This window comes from Oryctolagus cuniculus, chromosome 19 (assembly GCF_964237555.1).
Source record: "Oryctolagus cuniculus chromosome 19, mOryCun1.1, whole genome shotgun sequence".
NCBI lineage: Eukaryota > Metazoa > Chordata > Mammalia > Lagomorpha > Leporidae > Oryctolagus > Oryctolagus cuniculus.
Genome location: NC_091450.1, coordinates 33,228,707 through 33,243,875, shown reverse-complemented (window position 1 = coordinate 33,243,875; position 15,169 = coordinate 33,228,707). Strand labels below are relative to the sequence as shown.

The window sequence follows — 15,169 nt, the reverse complement described above, 5'->3', positions numbered from 1 at the left end:
CTTGGACCTGGTTCTGGTGTGCTTTGTGCTCAGCTCTGCCCTCCTGTCTGGGGTCTGACCCCGCAGGGGCATGGAGAGGATGCCCGTGCAGGCGGCCACCGTGTTGCCGTGGCCTGGGTGTTCCAGTAGACAGGGAGGCCGATGGCTGCAGCGGAAGGGTCCGCTCTAACGGGGAGGGAGCGGGGCGTGCAGGGTTCAAGACCCCAGCAGATGTGGCTTTCACTCCCGGCTTCGGCAACAGGCAGCCAAGGTCTGGAGCCAAGGAGTGGCGTGGAGCGATGTGACCCAGGTGGCTGAGGTGGCCCCCAGCAGCACGCAAGGAACATAGACATGCTTATTTATTTAGCGTTTAATGATTTGTTTATTTGAAATGCAGAGTTACAGAGGAAGAGACAGAAATCTTCCATCCACTGGTTCACTTTCCAGGTGGCTGTAACAGCTGGGGGCTAGACCAGGCTGAAGCCAGGAACCTGGAGCTCCATCCGGGTCTCCCACACGGATGCAGGGCCCAAGCACTTGGGCCATCGTCTGCTGCTTTCCCAGGCCATTAGCAGGGAGTTAGACGCAGAGCAGCCAGGACTCGAACCGGCACTCATGTGGGATGCCGGCATCTCAGGTGGTAGCTTAACCCTCTTATCACAATGCTGGCCCCTCGTTTAAGGTTTATTTATTTGAAAGAGTGACACATGGGAGAGACAGTGATCTTCCATCTACTGATTCATTCCCCAAATGACCACAACAGTTGAGCCTGGGGCAGGCCAAAGCCAGGGGCTGGAACTCCATCTGGGCTCCCATGTGAGCCATCATCCACTGCTTCCCGGGAGGTTAGCTGGATCAGAAGTGAGTAGCTGAGGCCGGCACTGTGGCAGAGTGGGTCCCGGCTGCTCGACTTCCAATCCAGCTCTCTGCTGTGGCCTGGGAAGCAGTGGAGGATGGCCCAAGTCCTCGGGCCCCTGCATCTGTGTGGGAGACCCGGAAGCTCCTCACCTGGCTTTGGGTCGGCCTAGCTCCAGCTGTTGTGGCCATTTGGGGAGTGAACCAGCACATGGAAGACTTCTCTTTCTGTCTGTCTCTGCCTTTCAAATAAATTAAAAAAAAAAAAAAAAAAAATGGAGTAGCTGGGACTCAAACTGGTTCTGTTATGGGATTATGGCATCGCAGGGGGCTGCTGTACCTTAACCTGGCCCTTGATTTATTTTTCTCTCTACAAGACAGAGGGGGCTGGCACTGTGGCACAATGGGTTAAGCCACTGCTGTGACACCGGCACAGTGTCAGGGCTGGTTGGAGTCCCGGTTGCTCTGCCAGGCCAGCCTCCTGCTCACGCATCTGGGGAGGGATGATGCTCACGTACTTGCGTCCCCATCACCCCTGTGGAGACCCGGCTGGAGTTCCTGGCCTGTCCCTGCCTGGTGTGGTCACTTGGCGAGTGAACTAGTGTATGAGAGATTGTCTCGATGAAGGTCTGTCAAAGAAATATTTTCAAGAAACGGGGGCCAGCGTTGTGGCATAGTGGGTAAAGCCATCTCCCCGGGCTCTGGTTCGAGTCCCCTGCTCCACTTCTGATCCAGCTCCCTGCTAATGTGCCTGGGAAAGCAGCAGGAGGTGGCACAGGCACTGGGCCCTGCACCTACATGGGAGACTAATGGAAGCGCCTGGCTCCTGGCTTCAGCCTGGCCCAGCTCTGGCCATTGCAGCTATTTGAGGAGTGAACTAGCAGATGAAAGATTGCTCTCTCTCTCTCTCTCTCTCTCTCTCTGTCTCCCTCTCTCTAACTCTGCTTTTCAAATAATAAAAAAAAAATCTTATAAAACAGAGACACACACCAGAGAGATCTGTCCCCAGGTTCACTCCCCAAATGCCCATAAGAGCTGAGGCTGGGCCAGGCTGAAGCCAGGAGCCTTGGACTCAACATGGCTTTCTCAGGGGGGTGGCAGGGACCCACGTACTTGAGCCAGCACCTCTGCCTCTCCAGGCTGTGAGCAGGAAGCTGGGTCACGAGTCGGCGCTGGAACCCAGGCCCTGTGTGTGGGATTCAGAAATCCTGCCATGGACAGGTTTCCAGGCAGAGCCAGAGAATTCTCAGGGCAAGAAAGGAACCAAAGGGGGCCGGCGCTGTGGCGCAGTAGGTTAATCCTCCGCCTGCGGCGCTGGCATCCCGTGTGGGCGCCAGTTCTAGTCCCGGCTGTCCTTCCACTCCAGCCCTCTGCTATGGCCTGGGAAAGCAGTGGAAGATGGCCCAAGTGCTTGGGCCCCTGTACTCACATGGGAGATCTGTAAGAAGCTCCTGGCTCCTGGCTTTGGATCGGCGCAGCTCCAGCCGTTGCCGCCATTTGGAGAGTGAACCAACGGAAGGAAGACCTCTCTCTGTCTCTCCCTCTTTCTGTATTTGTAACTCTCACATAAATAAGTAAAATATTTTAAAAAAAGGAACCAAAGAAGTGGGGATGGGTGGGGTGGGGTTGTACTAGGCCTAGAGAGGGCAGAGGCTCTGAGCGTAGTGCGTCTGGGCCGACCTGAGCCTGGCTACTGGGCCCCCTCTGCTCCACCCAGTTCTGCCTGTTCCTGGGCCTCGGCTCCCACTGGAATAGCCCAGCAAGCCCCGGCCCTGCATTCCTACCGCGCCCCCCTCCCTAAGCTTACAGTGCCGCAGCGCCTCCACGCAGGTGGCCCACGGCCGGCGCTGCTGTCCTCTGCCAGGGGTTGCCCCGAGGGGCCGAGCGGCACAGATGAGACATCTCACCGCCTAGTAAGACTTCACATCACCTTGGGCTCTTCCAGGGATCTAGGAACAGACCCAGGATGAATGGAGGTCTCTGGCCTGAGCTGTCAGCACAGAGACCCAGGGAGAACCCCAGAGCATTGCCCCACAGGTCAGAGGTCAAGCCAAAGGAGGGGGCCCATGGCACCGGGGACACAAGGAGACATGTCTGGGTGGGGGGCTGCTGTGGCAGACTTGTCACTGAACAGCCCTGGGTTTCGGTGGGGCTGTGAGTTGGACCCCAATGAGGGTGGACAACGCGAGTGTGTGGCCTGCGTTTGTGACGCCATCCAGCTCCCTGCTAATGGCCTGGGAAAGGCAGTGGAGGATGGCCCAGGTGCCACCCATGTGGGAGACCCGGATGAAGCTCCTGGCTTCAACCTGGCCCAGAGGGGTCAAGAGCCGTGTGTGTGTGTGTTTAAAGGTAAGTCAGAGAGGTCTTCCACCCACTGGTTCTCTCCCCAGATGGCCGCAATAGCCGGGCTGGGCCCAAGCTGGAGGCAGGAGCCAGCAGCGCCTTCCCGGGCTGCCCTCACCCTACCTGGCGGGAACCCGAGGACTTGAGCCATCGCTGCTCCCAGGAAGCTGGAGTCAGACATGGAGCTGACCGGTCGGCGCCGCGGCTCACTAGGCTAATCCTCCGCCTAGCGGCGCCGGCACACCGGGTTCTAGTCCCCCCAGTAGGGGCGCCGGATTCTGTCCCGGTTGCCCCTCTTCCAGGCCAGCTCTCTGCTGTGGCCAGGGAGTGCAGTGGAGGATGGCCCAGGTGCTTGGGTCCTGCACCCCATGGGAGACCAGGAAAAGCACCTGGCTCCTGCCATCGGATCAGCGCGGTGCGCCGGCCGCAGCGCGCCGGCCGCCGCGGCCATTGGAGGGTGAACCAATGGCAAAGGAAGACCTTTCTCTCTGTCTCTCTCTCTCTCACTGTCCACTCTGCCTTTAAAAAAAAAAAAAAAAAAAGACATGGAGCTGGGCCTGGGCCCCACACCGACGTGGATGTGGGTGTCTTCACCACTAAGCCAAACACTTGCCCCTGTTTGGGATTTATTTAAAAGGCAGGTGGACAGCGATGTCGTCTGTCCACTGGCTCACTCCTCAACTGCCCACGACAGCTGGGGCGGAGCCAGGCTGAAGCCAGAAGCCAGGAACCCCATCTAGGTCTCCCACACACGTGGGGGGTCACCCGAGCCTCCCAGGCACATTAGCAGGAAGCCGGGCTGTGAAGAGGAGCAGGCGGGGGTCAGCCAGGCATGCCAAGGGGTGGCTGAACCTGCCTCTCACTGTCCGCCCCTCCCCCATTTATCTCTAACAAGGTGCAGCATGTCTGGGTATTAATGCAAATGATCAAGGCTTAGGGGGCTTCAGACGGCCACAGCAGGTTTCCCAGGGCGGGGCGGGGGTCTCTGTCCCTCCACCCACACAGCGGGCACCGCGGGTACTCCATCGAGTTCTACCTCTTCACGTAATGCCTTTACCAAGGCACTCCTGGACGGGGTAAGAGCAGCCCGACCCGCACGTCTGTGAAGTGATGGGCATTCCCGTGGCCACCACACGCAGGCTTCCTACACCCAGCGGCCTGGCCTGGGAAGGACCCCAGGGAAGGGGCCCTGTCACTGGGGCTGGGGTCCGGGCACCGGCCAGCTGGACACCGGCCTGGCCTGTGATGCCGCTCCCCTCCTCGGCTCGGGGAGCAGCCATAAAGCACACGCGAGCCACAGAAGGCCGTGCCCCGTTACCCACAGGGCTGGCTGCCGCAGGCTCTGCCCCCTGGCCGAACGCCCCCGCGGGCGGAGCCCACCTCCCCAGCTTCTGGGGGAGCGGCCGCGGTGCAGGGGGAGTCACGGAAAGGGGCCCCTCTCCGCCCAGCTCCCTGCCTCCGCTCAGGGCATACCCTCGGAGCCCCCTGGGTCTGCCCGGAGACGCGGGGTCGCCCAGGTGAGGGGGGGTGGGCGGGGCCAGAGCACGCGAGCCTTCCGGCCTCTCACGCGCGGACCCTGCGGGGGGCGCTGGCTCGGCCCCGCCCCGCGCGCCCCCGCCGCGGCCGGCGCGCGCTCCCGGGAGGCGGCGGCGGCGGCGGCAGCAGCACCGGTAGCATCGGCAGCAGCCCCCGGCGGCCTCGGGCGGGGCCGGCCGGACGGACAAACGGACAGAGGGTGCCGCGGACGCGCGGCCCGCCGGGGCCGGCCATGGAGGGCGCCTCGTTTGGCGCGGGTCGCGCGGGGGCTGCCCTGGACCCCGTGAGCTTCGCGCGGCGGCCCCAGACCCTGCTGAGGGTCGCGTCCTGGGTGAGTCGCCCCGGCCTCGGGTCCCGCGGCGCACCCGCGCCCCACCGCTCCCCAGCCCCTCGCCCCCCGGCCCCTCAACCGCATCCTTGCCGGCCCCTCCCCCGCCGGCCGCAGGTTGGGGTGACGTCACCGGGCTGGGCGCGCCCACCTGCGGTGGGGGAGGGGCGGGCGGCGAGAGAGAGGGACCTTGAGAGGTCACCGCCGGTCGCCCCTTCCCACCCCCCGGCTCCCCCTGGGGTCTGACGCGCTCTCCGTGCTCCCAGTCCTCCCGACCTGGTAGCGGGCACGGGGGTGGGATTTTCGGAGGGGCTGGGCGCCGAGCCCCGGCGCGAGGAGGGGGCTACGGGAGCCGAGAGGTACGGAGCAGCGCCGCCCCCCCCCCCGCCCGCTCGCGTCCTCCAGGCTCCTTGGAAGGGAGCCGCTCTCCCACCCCCGTCCAGGTGCGAGGTGAGGGAGGGGCGACTGTGCGTGGGAGGGCTTCCTGGAGGCGGTGTGGGAGCGCCAGGTTGGGGGCGGCCTCGGGGGCACCCCCAGGACCGGCGCCGCTGCAGCCGCACCTCCGGCCAGGGTGGAGGAGGGCGGTGGCCGCGCTGGGAGAAGGGGCGGGGTCTTCCGTGGCAGCGACCCTGGCCAGACCCAGCTCGGGCACCGGTGGGCCACTCTCGGGGGCCCGTGCCCCGGGCTCCGGCGTCCCTAGCTGGGCTGGACAGGAGCGATGAGGCTGGGACTGGAGCGGGGCTTTGCTGCGGACTCGGGCGGCCCCGCGCGGGGGTCGCTCGCAGCTGGGGGGCGGCCGGTGCCCGGGAACGGTGGTCACGCTCGGGCGGGGCCCTCCCTCAGCGGGCGGGGCTGCGTGGACGCGCCCCTCCCCGGCGCCGCAGCCCTTGAGTTCCGGATCAAGGTGACAGCTTCGGTCCGCACCGTCGGGAGTGGCCGTGGAGCGGGGGCCCCGGGAGTGCCCGCGTCTAAGGGGGTCTGCAAGGACTCCGCGAGCGGGCGCTTGCCCGGCGGCGCAGTGGCGGCGGCCGGGGAGGGCGCGGGCCCTGACGCCGCCCACTGCCCGCAGGTGTTCTCCATCGCCGTCTTCGGGCCCATCATCAACGAGGGCTACGTGAACGCGGACAGCGGCCCGGAGCTGCGCTGTGTCTTCAACGGCAACGCAGGCGCCTGCCGCTTCGGGGTGGTGCTTGGCCTCGGGGCCTTCCTCGCCTGCGCCGCCTTCCTGTTCCTGGACGCGCGCTTCCAGCAGATCAGCAGCGTCCGAGACCGCCGTCGGGCCGTGCTGCTGGACCTGGGCTTCTCAGGTGGGCGGGGCCCTCGGGGCGGGGCCGGGGCGGGGCCTCGATGGGAGGCGGGGTCGGGCCCTGGAGTACGGAGCGCCTCTCGCGGCTAGGGGCGGGGCCGGGGCGGGGCCTCGCGGAGGGGGCGCGCGCCGCGCCTGGGGGCGGGGCCGGGGCGGGGCCTCGCGGAGGGCGCAAGCGCCGCTCCGGGCGCCGGGGCGGGGCCGGGGCGGGGCCTCGAGGAGGGGGCGCGCGCCGCGCCTGGGGGCGGGGCCTGGCCGGGCGAGGCTCCTCAGGTGGGAGCGCTGCGAGCGCGCGTCGCGGGGCGCCGGTGAGGCGCGCTCGTTTCGCCGCTGACGGCCGCCGCCGCCGCCTCAGGTCTCTGGGCCTTCCTGTGGTTCGTGGGCTTCTGCTTCCTCACCAACCAGTGGCAGCGCACGGCGCCCGGGCCCGGCACGGCGCAGGCGGGGGACGCGGCGCGGGCCGCCATCGCCTTCAGCTTCTTCTCCATCCTCAGCTGGGTGAGTGCGGCCCGGGACGGCGGGCGGGCGGGCGGCCGGGCCGCCTCGGGCCGCCCCCGGCTGACCCCGCTCCCTGCTAGGTGGCGCTCACCGTGAAGGCCCTGCAGCGGTTCCGCCTGGGCACCGACATGTCGCTCTTCGCCACCGAACAGCTGGGCGCCGGGCCGGGCCAGGCCTACCCCGGCTACCCGGTGGGCAGCGGCGTGGAGGGCACCGAGACCTACCAGAGCCCGCCTTTCACCGAGACCCTGGACACCAGCCCCAAAGGCTACCAGGTGCCCGCCTACTAGGGGGCGGCAGGTGGGGCCCCGGGCTCCAAAGCCACCCCGCCCACGCAGGCTCCAAGGGCTCCGGGACACCCCTCGGGTCCTTGCTGCGCAGCCCACTGTGGGCCCTCCGCGGCCGAGAGGGAGTGGCCTCTGGGGTGCCCGGGCTGTCCCCAGGCCTGAGGTCCCGAGGCGGCGGCGGCGGCGGCACAGCCCAGGGCACGCGCGCTGCTGCCTGGAGTGGACGCCCCTCCCGGGCCGGCTCGCCAGGGGCTCGCTGCCAAGTGCAGGGGCTGCCCAGGTCCAGGGGCAGGGACAGCGCCCCTCCCAGGGCCAGGCGTGGCGGCCGCTGGCCCACCTCCCGCGTCCCCGTCATGGTGGTCTGTTGTCTGCAGCCCCCCTGCGTTTGCTCTCAGGCTGGCTTGTGCAGCCCGGCCCTGCCAGTGCTGGGACTGTGCCCCGATCTGCAGGTGTCACCCCGTCGTGCCCCCGGGCTCTCCCTCTGTAGCCCTGCCCAAGGCCCTGCCCCGGCCTGGTCCTTCCCTGAGGCCGTGCCTGGGGCCAGGCCAGGCAAGCCCCTGTGAGCGGAGATGCGCGAGGCTCCCTCTGTCCAGGGACCCCCAGGGGCGGCCGGTCCACGCTCACCTCCCTGCCTTGGCTTCCCGGACGAACCCCTCCCCCCACCCGTAGCCAACCACCCGTGCATCGCTCGAAGCTGGCTTTTCGCGTTAAGTCCGGCCCCCAGTGTGGTTGCCACGTGTCATTACGGACAGTCGAGTGACAGCCCCTGTGCACTGTAGCGTAGACCAGTTAGGTGTGGATTCACGTGACCATGTTTACAGTTTTGTACATATCCCCGCCCCCTGACAGCGTCCGTGATGGTGTACTCCCTGTGTCCGTGTTCTGACCACGACTTCTTTACAATAAAGACTGTAAATGAGTTGACCGTGCCCTGCTACTCCTGGAAATCATTTTCACCCCAGGAAGGGCCGAGGGGTGGCGCTGAGAGGTGCCGGGGCCCAGAATTCAGGAGGGCTCAGGGAGATGGAAGCCAGGCCAACTCCCGGGGTCTGGGGGTCTCGTCCACGAGCCCCCACCACCCAGCACAGTGATCTGGGTAAAAACTGCGCCTCTCAGAACAGGCTCACAGGGCCGGCACCTGCATAGCGGGTACAGCTGCCGCCTGTAGCACCAGCGTCCCATATGGGCACTGATTCCGGTCCCGGCTGCTCCACGTCCGAGCCAGCTCCCTGCTAACGCACCTGGAAAGCAGCGGACGACGGCCCAGCTCCCTGGGTCCCTGCCACCGACGTGGGAGACCCGGATGAAGCTCCTGGCTTCCGCCTGGCCCGATCCCAAGCCTTGTGGCATGAACCAGAGGATGGAAGATTGTCTCTCTGTCTTTCTCTCTTTCTCTATAACTCTGACTTTCAAATAAGTAAATAAATCTTTTTTAAAGATATTTTATTTATTTAAGAGGCAGCGTTACAGAGAGAGAGGCGGAGAGAGAGTGGAGTCTTCCATCTGCTGGTTCACTCCCCAGATGGCTGCAATGGGTGGAGCTGCACCGATCCAGAGCCAGGAGCTTCCTCCAGGTCTCCCACATGGGTGCAGGGGCCCAAGGACTTGGCCGTCTTCTACTGCTTTCCCAGGCTGGAGCTGAAGTGGAGCAGCCGGGTCTAGAACCAGCGCCCGTATGGGATGCCAGCGCTGCAGGTGGCAGCTTTACCTGCTAAGCCACGTGCCGGCCCCGTAAATAAATCTTAAAAAAAAAAAAAAAAGGCTCCAAATGGAGTGACGCTCACCGCTTCTGCCCTTTTCTATAAGGAATGCCTTGTGGACCCAGGGTCCTCTTTGAAAGTGGGTTCCTGGGGTGTGGGCAGCGGGCTAGGCCACCACTTGTGACGCCAGCATCCCATAGCAGAGTGCAGGTTCGAGTCCTGGCTGCTCTGCCTCCAATTCCGCTTGCTGTAGTGTGACTGAGAAAGCAGAGGAGGGACTCCCGGCGTCAGCCTGAACCAGTCCTTGATGTAGATCCTTTAAAAACAAATTGCATTTGAAAGGCAGAGTTACCAAGAGAGGCAGAGACAGAGGTCTTCCATCCGCTGGTTCACTCCCCAGTGCCGCAGTGGCCGGAGCTGGGCTGATCCGGAGCCAGGAGCCAGGAGCTTCCTCCGGGTCTCCCACGCGGGTGCAGGGCCCAAGGACTCGGGCCTCCTCCACTGCTTTCCCAGGAGCATTAGCAGGGAGCTGGATCGGGAGGGCAGCAGCTGGGACTCGAGCCAGTGGCCGTATAGGGTGCTGGTGCCACAGAGGTGGCCCTGGAACGTGGCTTCTTACGGCTCGGGCTTTGCTGCATTTCCACTCTGTCCTGCCGGCCAGGAGTTTGTCTGCGTTCACAGTACCTGACTATACACGTCTCTGTGATCCCCGGGAATCTGCCACTGCGGTCCAGTGGCCTTAATCCCTCAGAATACCAGCCAGCCAGCCTTTGTCTGTTTCCGAAGTGTTTTAGCCACCTTAACAGAAATTGCACCCGTTAGATAAAAATAGTTCCTCATTCTGTCCCTAAATTGCCTGTTCTAGACAGTTCCTGTAAGTGCAATCATAGGATGTCTTTCGTTCTTTGACCCAGTAAAATGGTTCCACGTTCCTGCGGGCTGTAGCACATGTCAGTGCCTCGTCCTCTTGGCCAAATGCTGTTGCATGCTCTGTCCATCCGCTCACCTGTTGCCAGACACTGCCGGCTGTGATAACCAAGGCCCCTGTGGACATGGGCAGACAAGTGTCTGAGTTCCAGCTTTCCTTTTTTCTAAAAAAAATTCCTTATTTTTAAGATTTTATTTATTGGGCCGGCGCCGCGGCTCACTAGGCTAATCCTCCGCCTAGTGGCGCCGGCACACCGGGTTCTAGTCCCGGTTGGGGCGCCGGATTCTGTCCCGGTTGCCCCTCTTCCAGGCCAGCTCTCTGCTGTGGCCAGGGAGTGCAGTGGAGGATGGCCCAGGTGCTTGGGCCCTGCACCCCATGGGAGACCAGGAAAAGCACCTGGCTCCTGGCTCCTGCCATCAGATCAGCGCGGTGCGCCGGCCGCAGCGTGCTGGCCGCAGCGTGCAGGCCGCGGCGGCCATTGGAGGGTGAACCAACGGCAAAGGAAGACCTTTCTCTCTGTCTCTCTCTCTCACTGTCCACTCTGCCTGTCAAAAAATAAAAAAAATAAATAAAAAGATTTTATTTATTGGGCCGGCGCTATGGCGCAGTGGGTTAACGCCCTGGCCTAAAGCACTGGCATCCCATATGGGTGCCAGTTCAAGTCCCGGCTGCTCCACTTCCGATCCAGCTCCCTGCTATGGCCTGGGAAAGCAGTAGAAGATGGCCCAAGTGCTTGGGACCCTGCACCTGCGTGGGAGACCCGGAAGAAGCTCCTGGCTCCTGGCTTCAGATGGGTGCAGCTCCAGCTGTTGCGGCCAACTGGGGAGTGAACCAGCAGATGGAAGACTTCTCTCTCTCTCTGCTTCTCCTCTCTCTGTGTAACTCTGACTTACAAATAAAATCTTAAAAAAAAAAGATTTTATTTGAAATAATTAGAGAGGGGGAGTCAGAGAGGTCTTCCATCCGCTGGTTCACTCCACAAAAGGCTGCAACAGCCGGAGCTGCACCGATCTGGAGCCAGGAGCCAGGAGCTTCTTCTGGGTCTCCCAAGCATTTGGGCCATCTGCTGCTGCTTTCCCAGGTGCATCAGCCAGAAGCCGGATCAGAAGAGGAGCAGCGGGGACTTGAACCGGCGCCCATTTGGGATGCTGCACTGCAGGCAGCGGCCTCCGTTTTTAATTTTCAAAGTCAGAGTCAGACAGGGCTAGAAGGCAGAGATCTTCCATCGCTGGCTCTCCGAATGGCTGCAGCAGCTGGGGCTGGGCCAGGCTGGGCCGAGCCAGGGACTCAATGCACGTCTCCATGTGGGCGACAGGAGCCCAAGCACTTGACCGTCAGCTGCTGGCTCCCAGGGTGCACGGCCGAGACACCCAGGGCTTTTGCTCTGGGCGCAGTGTTTCAAGGTTGTCTTCACCGCCACACCGAGCACCTGGCCCTCGTTCCGCTGCTTTTTGTGCACACCTAGGAGGGAGTTGCTGGGTCACTCCGTAGCGTGTGGGCCTATGCTAACATGTGGAGGAAACTGCGGCCATTGAGAACGGGTCATTTGTGTGCACAGTGTGTTGCTCGCCTGTCTGGCGTGTGACGTCACACTTAGAGTTGTGTGCACACGGGTCTGGTTGCCTGTCCCTGCCACCTCCCCGGGGCTGGGGATGTGGGTGTTCACAGCATTTGCTGCTGCTGGCAGTGCACAGGGAGTTTCTGTTTGCTGTGGGCTGATGTGTCTAGAATATTCCAGAAGGATCATGCTTGTCGTGGGCTCTTTGTTTTTTTTTTTTTTTTTTTTTTTTTTTTTTTGAGACCTTCCATCTATTGGTTCACGCCCCAGAGGCCTCAGAGCAGCCTGGGCTGGGCCAGGCAGAAGCCAAGAACAGGGAACTCAATTTGGGTCTCCCACATGAGTGGCAGGAACCAAAGGACTTGAGACACTGTCACCCCTGGGTGCTAGAATTAGCAGCACTGTGGGTGAAGCCTCCACTTGCAACACTGGCATCCTCTGTGGGTGCCGGTTCGAGTCCCGGCCGCTGCACTCGTGAGCCAGCGAACGCACTGGGAAAGCAGCAGCAGGTGGCCCAGGTGCTTGGGAGGCCCAGAAGCAGCGCCTGGCGCCTGGCTGCCGCCACTGCGGCCGTTTCGGGAATGAGTCAGCAGGTGGAGACCTTCTGTCTGTCCCTCCGTCTGCCTGCAACTCAGCCTCTCTCATAAATAAATAACCTTTTAAAAGACAAAGCTTCAAAAATCAATCAATAAAATAAATGTTATGAAGTGGAGGAGGGACTTGGGACAGGTGTGGACGTTGCAAGCCGCATCTCAATGCTGTCCGAATGTCTGTGCCCTGGGTTTTCACTGTTCTCCTTTATTTGTATCATTTGTTTAAGATTTATTTATCCACTTGAAAGAGTGACAGAGGATGAGAGAGAGAGATCTTCTACCCACTGGTTCATTCTGCTGATGGCCACAGTTGCCAAGGCTGGGCCAGGCCACAGCCAGGAGCCAGAAGCTTCTTCCAGGTCTCCCATGCAAGTAGCAAGGGCCTAGGCGCTGGGGCCGTCCCCCGCTGTCTTCCCAGGCCATGAGCAGGGAGCTGCACTGGAAGTGGAGCAGCCGGGACTCGAATTGGGTGGTGGCCCCCTAATTGAGGCTTGTTAGTGATGATTAGGAGACAGGGGGACACGCCCACAGCACGCTCAGGTCACACAAGGGTTGGAGGTGTGTGGGGAGGGAGGGAGGGGCCCACGGGCATCAGGTCTCCCTTGGAGTCTGATTGGTGGCTTCAGAGCCACAGCCTGAGTTCCAGGCACAGCCTTTTTTTATTATTATTTTTTTTAAGATTTAGTTATTTGTTTGAAAGAATTACACAGAGAAAGGCACAAAAAAGGGAGATCTATGCGCTGGTCACTCCCCAGACGGCCACAACAGCCGGGCTGGGCCAGGCCAAAGCTGGAGCCCGCATGGGTGCAGGGGCCCGAGGACCTGCATCATCTTCCAATGCTTTCCCAGGCCACAGCAGAACTGGGTCGGAAGTGGAGCAGCCGGGACTCAAACTGGTGCCCTTAGGGTGTGCCGGCATTGCAGGCAGTGACTTTACCTGCTACGCCACGTGCCAGCACCTCCAGGTCAGTCTTGAGAGGGGTCACCACAGTCTCTGCCCGTTTCCTGTGACAATGGGGTCAGCAGGTCAGGCAGGCAGGCCGCACCCAGCCAGCGCACAGGGAAGTGCCGGCAGAAACAGGTGCAGAAGGCGGAGGTGGGGATGAGCACACTTAAGAATGAGGGCGGGCAGGACACTGGGTCAAGGGTGACCGCGCCCTGCCCCCGGTATGCGGAAGTCCCACTGGTGCTGGGAACCTAAGCCTGAGCTTCCACCACAGCTCCCGTCTGTCCCCTCTCCAGCCGCGGAGCTCGGGGCCCGCCTCCTCCCCAGTTCTTGGTGCTGACTTCACAGGTTGGCCTGCCTGGCTGTTGTCACCTGCAGAGGGCAGTGTGGTACAGTGGTCAGAACACCGCACGGGCCCAGAGGGCCCCGTGTGAGTGTTACCTCCTGGCTCCTTGACTGGGTATCGGATCCTGATCTATGAATGAACCAAGTGTTAGCAGCTACTATTTCTTTTTTCATTTCTTTGAAGATTTATTTATTTATTTTGAAAGTGTTACACAGAGAGAGAAGGAGAGGCAGAGAGAGAGGTAGGTCTTCTATCCGCTGGCTCACTCCCCAGATGGCTGCAACAGCTGGAGCTGCACCAATCCGAAGCCAGGAGCCAGGAGCTTCCTCCAGGTCTCCCACGCAGGTGCAGGGACCCAAGGACTTGGGCCATCCTCCACTGCTTTCCCAGGCCATAGCAGAGAGCTGGGTTGGAAGAGGAGCGGCCGGGTCTCGAACTGGTGCCCATATGGGATGCCGGTGCTTCAGGCCACGGCATTAATCTGCTGAGATATGGGTCTGGACTCCCTTTTTTTTTTTTTTTTTCATTTAAAAAAAAACTTTTGAAACCTCTTTTTTATTTTAATTTTTTTAAAATTTATTTATTTGAAAGGCAGAGTTACAGAGAGGCAGGGTCCGAGAGAGAGAGAGGTCTTCCATCCACACTGGTTCACTCTCCAAATGGCTGCAGTGGCCGGAGCTGGGCAGATCTGAAGCAGGAGCCAGGAGTTTCTTCTGGGTCTCCCACACAGGTACAGGGGCCCAAGGACTTGGGCCATCTTCTACTGCTTTCCCAGGTCATAGCAGAGAGCTGGATCAGAAGAGGAGCAGCCGGGACTTGAACCGGCACCCATATGGGATGGCGGCACTGCAGGCAGCAGCTTTACCCGCTACACCAGTGCTGGCCCTGAAACCTCTTTTTAAGGACTCACTTCATTTGCTTATTATTTGTCTGGAAGAAATCTCCCATTTGCTTGATCCACTCTCATAATATCCACAGTGGAAGGGCTGGGCTTGACCAAAGCCGGGAGCCCGGAGCTCCATCCAGTCTCCCACGTGGGTCGCAAGGGCCCAAGTACTTGAGCCACCCTTGCACACTGGCAGGAAGCGGGATTGGAGGTGGGGTAGCCGGGACTCAGACTGGCACGGATACAGGTGCAGGCTCAGTGGCCCCATCCACCTCGCTGGTGCGGGGCTGTTTCCCTAGTCACGTGTGTGTGTGTGTGTGTGTCTTGGCGTGTTTCTGAGTCCTTTTGGTTTCATCTGTGAGTTGTATTTCATACCTGTCATTCACGTGTCTCGTACCTGTCGGTCACATGTCTCAGACCTGTCGTTCACGTGTCTCATACCTGTCGGTCACGTGTCTCAGACCTATCGTGCACGTGTCTCATACCTGTCGTGCACATGTCTTGCGTTCACTTGTGGTGTACTTGGACCTCCTGGGTCTGAGTGTTACCAAGGCGGCAGCTCTGTCACCTCTGTCACCTCTGTCATCGCTGACGCCACCCTTGCAGACCTCAGCCTCACGACTGGATACTTCTGGTCCAAGATCATTCCTAACTCCGTGATCATCACCAAGACATTGTCATGCTTTTTACTTTATAAATATTTAATTCCTTTTTTTAAGATGTATTTTAGGATCTAGCACTGTGGCGTAGCAGGTAAAGCCACCACCTGCAGTGCTGAGATCCCATATGGGTGTCAGTTCAAGTCCCGGCTGCTCCACTTCCCGTCCAGCTCTCTGCTGTCGCCTGGGAAGGCAGTAGAAGATGGCCCAGGTCCTTGGGCCCCCGCACCTGCGTGGGAGACCTGGAGGAAGCTTCTGGCTCCTGGCTCCTGATCAGCTTAGCTCCGGCCACTGCAGTAAATTGAGGAGTGAACCAGCGGATGGAAGACCTCTCTCTCTCTCTCTCTCTCTCTGCCTCTTCTCTCTCTGTGTAACTATGAGTTACAGAGAGCAGAGGGGAGAGAGAGAGAAAGATCTTCCA

At 61.3% G+C, this 15,169-nt stretch overlaps 1 protein-coding gene across 1 annotated transcript; it reads left to right on the top strand.

The window, feature by feature from the left end:
* The first annotated feature begins 4,796 nt into the window (after positions 1-4,796).
* Positions 4,797-8,061, top strand: SYNGR3 (synaptogyrin 3). The gene is made up of 4 exons (XM_051830242.2): positions 4,797-5,044; positions 6,111-6,348; positions 6,703-6,845; positions 6,926-8,061. Exons 1-4 carry the CDS (start codon positions 4,946-4,948, stop codon positions 7,133-7,135), a joined length of 690 nt encoding a protein of 229 aa, XP_051686202.1. The 5' UTR covers positions 4,797-4,945; the 3' UTR covers positions 7,136-8,061.
* Positions 8,062-15,169: the final 7,108 nt, after the last annotated feature.

Excerpts from the sequence above, each read along its gene's own strand:
- SYNGR3 (XM_051830242.2), top strand. The coding sequence starts at position 4,946 with ATGGAGGGCGCCTCGTTTGGCGCGGGTCGCGCGGGGGCTGCCCTGGAC. Across the intron at positions 5,045-6,110 it reads TGCTGAGGGTCGCGTCCTGG|GTGTTCTCCATCGCCGTCTT; the intron begins GTGAGTCGCCCC and ends CACTGCCCGCAG. Across the intron at positions 6,846-6,925 it reads TCTTCTCCATCCTCAGCTGG|GTGGCGCTCACCGTGAAGGC; the intron begins GTGAGTGCGGCC and ends GCTCCCTGCTAG.